Raw genomic sequence first — 12,221 nt, 5'->3', positions numbered from 1 at the left:
CATTAACAACTTCATTAGAGATGTTACTAGTCACAAACAACTTGGTTTAATTTTAAACAGTCAAGCTGATTGGTCTAACCATGTAAACGGCCACCTTAATTTGATGGCCACCTTCTTATAACGGCCGTTTTCAGACCCTCCCAATCGTTTTTGCTAATTAATGATACCTAATTTAACGGCCACCTGTCTAACGTGGCCACCCTTTGAGCAGTAAAAGAACTCAGACCAAACCACAAACTCCTAAGTACAGGAAGACGGTGACAATCCTGATTATTAAACTGTATTCAAATATCAATGTACAAATTGCCGCAACTTGGGTTCGAAAATAAGGAACCTCAATTAAGAGGCCACCTCTCTATAAAGGCCACTTTCATAATTTCCCCACAGTGGCCGTTTAATACAGGTCAGACTGTAAATACAATCGAAATTTTGAAATATAAAAATGACAGAAAGTCACCTGAGTTAATATATATAACATCCATTTATCCTATTTTAGAAAACGTTGATATCTTCTGGGCAAACAGTACCTAAAGCCAATGTAACATCTTGGGAGTCATACATAATGGAGGCATTACACATAATAAGAGGTTTCAGGTGGGACACAAGTCACAATATCCTTCATAACAAGTATGGCTTAATTCCACAAATTTAAACAATGACACAACAGAACATCCATTCTTTTTAAAGATTTTAAACAACAGATGTCCTCATGTAATTGATTAATCCAACAATTTATCAATAATAATACTGATAATTTTCTTGTTTACAAAATAGACCCTTTGATATAAGTCTAGGGAAAACTCATCAATATAACACCAATTGTTTTTTTTTTTTTTTTCAAACTTATCAGAATGGAAACAATGACATCCATAAGTGCTATTAAAAAGTTACTGATGTACACCATCAATACATTGGTTTTTTTTTTAAATATTGTTGAAACAAAAAGGTAGATATAATTCTATGTCAACTAGGAGATACTGCTTGTAATTCAAATTCAGAATTGTTTACTTCCAATTAAGTAAATACTAAGTTGTCCTCATAACACCTCCTCTCACTCTTCCTAACCTTCCTTCCTGCTCTAAATGATTCTATACCTCTAGATACTCTAAATTTCGTATACACTTGATACAGACAGGAATAAAACAGTTCTTGTGTGAATTAAGATTCATTACCAATACAGAAAGGTTCTTTTCAGTGAATTTGATTTTGCACTCATTCAATCTACAAATATTCTCAGGATTTGGGCTGCTTGTCAATCATATGGATTTGGCAAACACTTGTAAAAGTGTATGGACATTTGGGTCTGTGCTTGTCTCCAGTTAAAGGGATATTTAGATTCCATCTTGACACAATTGTTAATTAAATGTTTGCACATTAACCATTAATAATAATTATCACTTATTAATGAAACATGTTGGTTGGTTTTTTTTCTCCTCCTTGCAAATGTTTGTTTATTTATTGATTTAAAACTATATTCCCTCAGTTTTAGCCCATACTCTAGGTCCTTTGATTAATTTGTCTGTGTATACTTATATGTTATTGTGTGGAAAGGGCTTTCATAGAGAGCTTTCAGAAAATGAAAATCCAGATAACCCACAACATCCCCGACCAAGTAACCCACAACATCCCCATCCAAGTAACCCATAACATCCCCACCCAAGTAACCCACAACATCCACACCCAAGAAACTCACAACATCCCCACCCAAGTAAACCACAATATCCCCACCCAAGTAACCCACAATATCCCCACCCAAGTAAACCACAATATCCCCACACCCAACATCCCCACCCAAGTAAACCACACAACATCCACAATATCCCCACCCAAGTAAACCACAATATCCCCACCCAAGTAAACAATACAATATCCCCACCCAAGTCCCCACCCAAGTAAACCACAATATCCCCACCCAAATATCCCCACCCAAGTAAACCACAATATCCCCACCCAAGTAAACCACAATATCCCCACCCAAATAAACCACAATATCCCCACCCAAGTAAACCACAATATCCCCACCCAAGTAAACCACAATATCCCCACCCAAGTAACCCACAACATCCCCACCCAAGTAACCCACAATATCCCCACCCAAGTAAACCACAATATCCCCACCCAAGTAACCCACAATATCCCCACCCAAATAAACCACAACATCCCCACCCAAGTAAACCACAACATCCCCACCTAAGTAAACCACAATAACCCCACCCAAGTAACCCACAACATCCCCACCCAAGTAAACCACAACATCCCCACCCAAGTAAACCACAACATCCCCACCCAAGTAAACCACAACATCCCCACCCAAGTAAACCACAATATCCCCACCCAAGTAAACCACAACATCCACACCCAAGTAAACCACAACATCCCCATCCAAGTAAACCACAACATCCCCACCCAAGTAAACCACAACATCCACACCCAAGTAAACCACAACATCCCCACCCAAGTAAACCACAATATCCCCACCCAAGTAAACCACAATATCCCCACCCAAGTAAACCACACCATCCCCACCCAAGTAAACCACAACATCCCCATCCAAGTAAACCCACAATATCCCCATCCAAGTAAACCACATCCCCACCCAAGTAACCCACAACATCCCCACCCAAGTAAACCACAACATACACACCCAAGTAAACCACAACATTCACACCCAAGTAAACCACAACATCCCCATCCAAAGTAACCCACAACATCCCATCCAAGTAAACCACAATATCCCCACCCAAGTAAACCACAATATCCCCACCCAAGTAAACCACACCATCCCCACCCAAGTAAACCACAACATCCCCATCCAAGTAACCCACAACATCCCCACCCAAGTAAACCACAACATCCCCACCCAAGTAAACCACAACATCCCCACTAAAATAAACCACAACATCCCCATCCAAGTAACCCACAACATCCCCACCCAAGTAAACCACAACATCCCCACCCAAGTAAACCCACAATATCCCCATCCAAGTAAACCACATCCCCACCCAAGTAAACCACAACATCCCCACCCAAGTAAACCACAACATCCCCACTAAAATAAACCACAACATCCCCATCCAAGTAACCCACAACATCCCCACCCAAGTAAACCACAACATCCCCACCCAAGTAAACCCTCAATATCCCCATCCAAGTAAACCACAATATCCCCACCCAAGTAAACCACAATATCCCCACCCAAGTAAACCACACCATCTCCACCCAAGTAAACCACAACATCCCCATCCAAGTAACCCACAACATCCCCACCCAAGTAAACCACAACATTCACACCCAAGTAAACCACAACATCCCCACCCAAGTAAACCACAACATTCCCACCAAAGTAAACCACAACATCCCCATCCATGTAAACTACAACATCCCCACCCAAGTAAACCACAACATCCCCACCCAAGTAAACCACAACATCCCCACCCAAATAAACCACAACATCCCCATCCAAGTAACCCACAACATCCCCACCCAAGTAAACCACAACATCCCCACCCAAGTAAACCCACAATATCCCCATCCAAGTAAACCACATCCCCACCCAAGTAAACCACAACATCCTCACCAATGTAAACCACAACATCCCCACCCATGTAAACTACAACATCCCCACCCAAGTAAACCACAAAATCCACACCCAAGTAAACCACAACATTCACACCCAAGTAAACCACAACATCCCCATCCAAAGTAACCCACAACATCCCATCCAAGTAAACCACAATATCCCCACCCAAGTAAACCACACCATCCCCACCCAAGTAAACCACAACATCCCCATCCAAGTAACCCACAACATCCCCACCCAAGTAAACCACAACATCCCCATCCAAGTAAACCACAACATCCCCACCCAAGTAAACCACAACATCCCCACCCAAGTAAACCACAACATCCCCATCCAAGTAAACCACAACATCCCCACCCAAGTAAACCACAATATCCCCACCCATGTAAACCACAACATCCCCACCCAAGTAAACCACAACATCCTCACCAATGTAAACCACAACATCCCCACCCAAGTAAACCACAACATCCCCACCCAAGTAAACCACAACATCCCCACCCAAGTAAACCACAACATCCCCACCCACGTTAACCACAATATCATCACCCAAGTAAACCACAATATCCCCACCCAAGTAAACCACAATATCCCCACCCATGTAAACCACAACATCCCCACCCAAGTAAACCACAACATCCTCACCAATGTAAACCACAACATCCCCACCCAAGTAAACCACAACATCCCCACCCAAGTAAACCACAACATCCCCACCCAAGTAAACCACAACATCCCCACCCAAGTAAACCACAACATCCCCACCCAAGTAAACCACAATATCCCCACCCATGTAAACCACAATATCCCCACCCAAGTTAACCACTACATCCCAAAACCTAGGTAACCCACAATATCCCCATATCTCAGTAACCCAGAATATACTCACATCCAAATAACTCACAATATACCCACATCAAAGTTACCCACAATATTCCCACATCCAAGTAACCCACAATATTCCCACATCCAAGTAACCTCCAATTTACCCACATCACCAAATCCATACATATTGCTACATACCCTGGATATTCCTCTGCAATCCAATGTCCATGAGCTAGCAGTCGGCGACAGCGTAGCTGAGACTCCACTTCCGACGGTAAGCCTTCGCTTGGCACTCGACTAAAGCTAAACCCACTGCAAAAAAACACCATCAAGTTTCACAAGGTATGTTAGACCTGGTACATAACACTAATTAGCTCTACAATCGTTTCACAAGGTATGTTAGACCTGGTACATAACACTAATTAGCTGTACAATCGTTTCACAAGGTATGTTAGACCTGGTACATAACACTAATTAGCTCTACAATCGTTTCACAAGGTATGTTAGACCTGGTACATAACACTAATTAGCTCTACAATCGTTTCACAAGGTATGTTAGACCTGGTACATAACACTAATTAGCTGTACAATCGTTTCACAAGGTATGTTAGACCTGGTACATAACACTAATTAGCTGTACAATCGTTTCACAAGGTATGTTAGACCTGGTACATAACACTAATTAGCTGTACAATCGTTTCACAAGGTATGTTAGACCTGGTACATAACACTAATTAGCTCTACAATCATGACAAATGAGTTGAGAGGAGTATGGAGTGGTATAGGAATACAGTAACCTTTAGGAGGTTTTTTTTGTCAGAATTACCCCGACAGGTGTAAGTGACTTTAAGATTTCTTACTCAGGGAATGTCTTAACTGCTACCCATACATTAATTTATAGAAACATGACAATCCATCTTCCAAGCAGAGAAATAGGATTTATATCACGATCTGCTATGTTTATCTTCTATTTCAGATATTCATCATAATATTCATGATAATTATTTTTACCGTTAAAAAGCTCTCTTTACAAAATCAAAACCTAGCAGCAGAGATGTTTGCAGTCACATAACTGCTAAGAAGGGTTTCAGTGTAAACAAGTATAGGATTTAATCACAATGTTCTTGGGTACCTCAGTAGCCATGATCGCTAATGTACTGACAGTATGACTGTCGTGATTTGGGTAATCAAGTGTGCACTTCAGACCACTTTTCAAAAAAATGAGTTAGATGTCTGTTGAATTTGTTTCCAAAACAATGACATGTTGGTTTTCCCCATGGAAATTCTCCAACACCCAAAACAACATTTTTTCCTTAGCAGTGTCTTGATAATCCAGCTAAAGAGCTTACCGGGGTGGTATATTGATTGCAGAACTTGTAAACTACATAAAATAAAGGTTTATTTTCAATTTCATTTCTAAAGGAATATGGTCACAAAGAAAAGAGATGATCTTGAATCATTCATACCAGGTGTTATCCCCTAATCACAGATAACCCAGGCATTGTCATTGTTTACAATTGGCTCTGTGCTACTTATAAATCTGAGAATACAGTATTTGATTTTCAAGTCCCTAAGGATCTGTTAAGGATGTTTGCAAGTCAAGCTTTTTATGAGTTAAATTGGGAGTTCCTAATATAACATTTTGTCCACTGTTTAGTTGACATTGATTCAGTAACATTTAATAATGTCAACAATTCATGTTTTTTCTGTTGCTAAGGTACTTATCGTGTTGCTCTAGAAGCCTTGAGTAGATATTGATAAAATTATGCATGAACATCATCACAAATCACAGATTTGATACATAATGTATTTTGAACCTGATTTTCAGAATTTTAGATCCCAGCTTTAAATATTTCAGTTTGATTTTTTATCACGGAAAATAGTTTTTTAGGTGAAAATTTAAAAAATTAAGAGAGCAATCTCCTTTTTTTAATAATTAAAAGTATCCTGGAATATTTCTCTAAAATTTGAAATTGTGTCAGATATTAGATTTGGGTCATTTTCCAAATAAAACCAATTGAAATTGAAGTTTTTTTTTCCTTTTCATCCTAGTAACATGCTGTAAAAGTTTAATGAAGAATAGTTTTTTTCAGGAAATAAAAAAAATCGCCCCAAAACTGGAGAAGAATGCTTCTTATGAATAAAAGTTAAATACTTTGTGAGAATGAATATTTCCTATTCAACATTTTTGAACCCTTTAGCTAAAAAAAGTGCATCAACATATCCATTTTTTTTCTCTTTTCATTCCCTTTCTTATACATGAGTTTGTTTGATTTGTTTTGGTAGTATAAATCAAATGGACAAATTCCAACAAAGTTTTCACTACTTCCTGTAGAACACTCATAAAGTTAAAGATGAAATACCTGTGAGCCTTTTCCAGTGGCTGAAAACATCGAAGTTCTGCATCCTCAGTAAGGGGCAAATCTTCGTCTGAACAAAATGGAAAGAATTGAATTGAAGAGAATTAACTAATTTCAAAAATAAGCAGATCAATCATTGTCTTTCTATGATACAAACTGCTAACGGTTTTTACTGCTGGGTCTCACAACAAGAGGCACAAAGGGACTGCATATCTTATCATTTACCTTGACGATAGCTATACAATAAATTCTTTTAAACTTCAAAAAATTTTAATCTTTTAAAACAACTTTAAAACCAAGCAATTTTATACTCAAGGCTAAACATTATTTCGTCTATGACTAACAACTCCTTTTATGGAAGACTTCTGTCGATTAATTACATCACTTTCAAATTTTGAATAGATAAGTTTCATCACAAGACACAATACTACAAGTAACAAACTGTACCATTTCCTTATCAAAAACTCCTACAGATTTTTTTATTAATCCGAAAGAGATTAATTTGTTCTCCAAAAGAAATTCTTTAAAGGAAAGTTGATGGACGACAGCTGGACAACTGATATAAGGTAGACAACAAGCTACAGCATTTAAGGTCACCTAGCCCTAAAGTTAGCAGGGCTAATGATCAACTTAAACAAAGACTGTATCTACATTTTACAATTTTGGATGAAGCTAACTAAATATTAACAAAGTGCATTAAAGTTCTGTACTCACATTTACCGATGTCATGTTTGCCATCCTTGGGAGCCGATGGTGGCCGGATGTTGTTCAGAACTTTACATAAGTTCACCCATAAACTGGAAATAAACACAACATATATTAAAATCAGTTTTAAGCAAGAGGTCAATAATACAGGGCTTAGTGGTCAGTAGAGTTTAAACAAGGTCAATAAATCTGGTCTTAAAGGTCAGCAGTGATTTAACTCTTTTGTTGTGCTGTGTCATGAAAGTAGCATGCCCCACTTAAGGAATGATGAGCAGGCATGTAAAAAGTCACCCTACTTAAGGTTTTCCTTCTAAAAGATCTTGACCAGAAACTCACAAAATAAATCACTTCTATCAATGATTACATTTTTCTGTCTATAACTTCTAAGAAAATTATAAATTACATGTAAATTCCATGGGTGGTACCCCTAAACCAAAACTAGGTTACTGGGGCGAGATAGAAGTTATAATGGAGTACCCCTTAACCAATCTCATGCAACTCTAAAAACTTTAAATTTGGGATCCATTGTGGCCACTCAGAGAGGACTTTATGTCAGATGACCAAAAACGCTTCTTCATTCCTATTATAGTGGCAAACATATCCTTACAGACTAATTATTGTAGAGGTTATCAGTATAGTACAAGATGTTCTAAAGTTCCTGTCTGGATACCGCCATTTTTTTTTACCTTTAAACCATTATCCCTCTTGAGCATAAACTTAATGCTTCGTGTAACACTCCAACTAACAGACAGGATACATTTGCCTTTTGCATTCCATAAAAGACATATGCTATCACAGTGAGAGGTTTTGAACTTGACACACACATATACACAGTTGATCCTTAGTCTGAACAGTGGTGTAAGAAGGCAGTACAGTGAAGGCTAAATCCTTGCCTTGCCCTTGTTTACTGGTACGAGTCTATACTATAATAATGCTTTTTAGTTGATCCCTAGTCTGAACAGTGGTGTAAGAAGGCAGTACAGTGAAGGCTAAATCCTTGCCTTGCCCTTGTTTACTGGTACGAGTCTATACTATAATAATGCTTTTTAGTTGATCCCTAGTCTGAACAGTGGTGTAAGAAGGCAGTACAGTGAAGGCTAAATCCTTGCCTTGCCCTTGTTTACTGGTACGAGTCTATACTATAATAATGTTTTTTAGTTGATCCCTAGTCTGAACAGTGGTGTAAGAAGGCAGTACAGTGAAGGCTAAATCCTTGCCTTGCCCTTGTTTACTGGTACAAGTCTAACCAGACTATAATAATGCTTTACTGGTACATTACCTGGATGTTTTCAGGACAGGATTATACAGGTGTTCTGGGTTGAGTTTGAACCAGTCTAACAAAAGTTTTACGGCAGGCAAAGTGAAGAAATCACGCAGCTTCTGTTCTTGTTTTGGGGTATACTGCAGCAGTACATCAAGCACCAGTACTGAAAAATAGCCATAGTGTGCATTTACTTCTAGTAACACAGTGCATTAATACCCAGCTACCAGCATTGATTGACAGCAATCATCACCATTCTTTATATCCTGTCTTATCAAGTTCTGCTTAAAGTGGTATTTGTTTTGTATCACTTGAGAAAAAAAACGACTAAATATGTTTTTACAATCACAGGTGTTGACAGGTTATTGTGGGGAGAGACCATCTGTCTTAACAAACACAGGTGTAAACAGGTTACCATGAGCAGGAACCATCTGTCTTAACATCTACAAACGTTAAAAGGTTACCATAAGGAGGAAACATCTGTCTTGACAACCAGTCAGCTTTATCAATAATCGCCTGATCCAGCAAAGGTGCTGAGTTACAATGTTACACCTTTAAAATCAAGTAAAAAACCTGAAGTAGAAAATGATGTGAGCTTAGACATATAAACATACTTGTAAATTTGAACATCAGTTGAAATGATGTCTCTTCATCCACAGTCAAGTTTTCATCTAGGTGTCCATTACTTAGGTCCTCTGTGTCGGATGACAACTGTCGCCGGGCATGCTGCATTGCAAAGATGTTGATGGCAATGATCTGCACTAGAATACCAGACGGAAAACTCTGTGATGTCACGTGTGCTGGGAGAGCCGCTACTAACTTTTCACTCAGTAGTTCCGCTCTCTGAAGCTCTGTGGAGAAACAGCATTTAGTAAGTTAGCCATGTTTCATTATGTGCATTGAGTCTGGGTATCAAAATACAACATGTGTTGAACTTACTTCATCAGTATCACTAAAACTAACAGAAAGTCAACATGTTTACAAAAACAAAAAAGAACTTTGTAAAATTGTTCACACTACAGTAACCTGCCACAGGTGACACTTTCACTTTGTAGCATCTCAGCAGTTGAACAAAACTTGCTAAGCTGACATTAAGCTTTGTGTTATAACTTAAGTTTCTCACTTCCTTCAATACATCGGTAACAAATATTCTGCAGACAGCATATAAATATTTTAATGATAACTTACCTACACACATGTGAATGAATGCCTGGAACTGCAGGAAAGCAGTGATCATTTCACTAACAGACAACTTCCCTTTCAATTCACAACTGATGGGTAGAAAAAATAGTTATATAGGTCACAAAACAGATTAAGTTTGAAAAAGACAACTAACTTATTATCAATGTGTATCTGTTACAGTTCGACAGGAATAAAAAAAGGGCAGGATGCAAAAATAAACACTGGGATTCACATCTGGAATCTCCAGAGTAAAGACTGAAGCAGATTTCAGAGTGAAGACAGAAACAGATTTCAGAGTGAAGACAGAGACAGATTTCAGAGTGAAGACAGAAACAGATTTCAGATTAAAGTCAGAAGCTGGTATCAGATCCAGTTGATGGGCGTCTGTTTAATACTTGTTTCTAATAAGTAAAACATTACTGATTCTAGCACCTGAAATAAATGACAAACTATTGAAACACTTCAAATAAACATTTACCTAGTGATTTCCAAAAGAATTTGTTATGAAATCAAGGAAGTAAATGTTTCTCAGTTTTGTGGACTTTGTATTAAAGTTGGACATCCTATGAGCTCCTATATGAAACATTAACATGCTAGCTGCTGTAACAATTCAGTAACATCCCAGTGACAGCCTCAGTTTAATTCCCCCAATAGAACACCTACAGAACACCTACAACTGGTTGTTAAATACAGACACATGTTAAATAGTCTCATAAACCTGTGTACCTGTGTAACACAGGTCAGAATCTATTCCATGCCTCCACCAAGATTCAAAACAAGGGAATTCTGGCTTACAACTGATCAAGCTAAAGAAAAGACTTCTCTAAATGAATGGTATACTGTGGTTTGTATTCATCAGGGTAACATATTTTCCCTTCAAGAAATAACTTGCTTTACAGCGACTGTCATGAATCATCCAAAAAGAGTAGATCATTGTAGTTGACCTGTATATTGTAGCTACTTTTTATCAGGGTTACACAAGTAAAAAAGAAACTCTGTAGGCATCAACAAAAAGGCATATAACTGGACTTACGGATCTTTGGCCAGTTTGTTGTAAAGTTTCTCCAGGTTCGTAGCAGCCACAGGAAAGGGGTGCCTGACAGCAAGACTGCGAATGTAGTAGAACACAGTGGAAAGCTTGTTCCCATAGGCCGCTTCCACTATAGCCAGCTGGTTGTAAGGCTGACCTAAACATGGAAACATATACCATATAATGTACAAAGGTCACTGCATGTCTGGATTAGACAGGTGTCATTGTTTTACCATACAATGTACAAAGTTTACTGTGTGTCTGGATTAGACAGGTGTCATTGTTTTACCATACAATGTACAAAGCTTACTGTGTGTCTGGATTAGAAAGGTGTCATTGTTTTATATACCATACAATGTACAAAGCTTACTGTGTGTCTGGATTAGAAAGGTGTCATTGTTTTATATACCATACAATGTACAAAGCTTACTGTGTGTCTGGATTAGAAAGGTGTCATTGTTTTATATACCATACAATGTACAAAGTTTACTGTGTGTCTGGATTAGAAAGGTGTCATTGTTTTACCATACAATGTACAAAGCTTACTGTGTGTCTGGATTAGACAGTTGTCATTGTTTTATATACCATACAATGTACAAAGCTTACTGTGTGTCTGGATTAGACAGGTGTCATTGTTTTATATACCATACAATGTACAAAGCTTACTGTGTGTCTGGATTAGACAGGTGTCATTGTTTTATATACCATACAATGTACAAAGCTTACTGTGTGTCTGGATTGACAGGTGTCATTGTTTTACCATACAATGTACAAAGCTTACTGTGTGTCTGGATTAGACAGGTGTCATTGTTTTATATACCATACAATGTACAAATTTTACTGTGTGTCTGGATTAGACAGTTGTCATTGTTTTATATACCATACAATGTACAAAGCTTACTGTGTGTCTGGATTAGAAAGGTGTCATTGTTTTATATACCATACAATGTACAAAGTTTACTGTGTGTCTGGATTAGACAGGTGTCATTGTTTTATATACCATACAATGTACAAAGCTTACTGTGTGTCTGGATTAGACAGGTGTCATTGTTTTATATACCATACAATGTACAAAGCTTACTGTGTGTCTGGATTAGACAGGTGTCATTGTTTTATATACCATACAATGTACAAAGCTTACGGTGTGTCTGGATTAGACAGGTGTCATTGTTTTATATACCATACAATGTACAAAGCTTACTGTGTGTCTGGATTAGAAAGGTGTCATTGCTTTACCATACAATGTACAAAGTTTACTGTGTGTCTGGATTAGACAGG

General features: G+C 38.2%; 1 protein-coding gene across 1 annotated transcript in view; it reads right to left on the bottom strand.

Moving 5' to 3' along the window:
* LOC132558517 (nonsense-mediated mRNA decay factor SMG7-like) overlaps positions 1 to 12,221 on the bottom strand; it is a 42,964-nt gene that overhangs the window by 19,542 nt on the left and 11,201 nt on the right. Inside the window, exons 9-15 of the mRNA XM_060223085.1 lie at positions 10,947 to 11,100; positions 9,920 to 10,002; positions 9,346 to 9,582; positions 8,750 to 8,897; positions 7,480 to 7,562; positions 6,769 to 6,835; positions 4,604 to 4,717 (exon numbers count right to left, since the gene is read on the bottom strand). Of these exons, the coding sequence (XP_060079068.1) occupies positions 4,604 to 4,717; positions 6,769 to 6,835; positions 7,480 to 7,562; positions 8,750 to 8,897; positions 9,346 to 9,582; positions 9,920 to 10,002; positions 10,947 to 11,100 (886 nt within the window). The remainder of the gene's footprint in view (positions 1 to 4,603; positions 4,718 to 6,768; positions 6,836 to 7,479; positions 7,563 to 8,749; positions 8,898 to 9,345; positions 9,583 to 9,919; positions 10,003 to 10,946; positions 11,101 to 12,221) is intronic.

The sequence above is a fragment of the Ylistrum balloti genome, unplaced genomic scaffold (assembly GCF_031769215.1).
Source record: "Ylistrum balloti isolate Yb309-2 unplaced genomic scaffold, AGI_CSIRO_Ybal_v1 Utg370794, whole genome shotgun sequence".
In the NCBI taxonomy this organism is placed as follows: domain Eukaryota; kingdom Metazoa; phylum Mollusca; class Bivalvia; order Pectinida; family Pectinidae; genus Ylistrum; species Ylistrum balloti.
The sequence above is the reverse complement of the archived record's forward strand: the minus strand, read 5'-3'. Positions and strand labels throughout refer to the sequence as shown.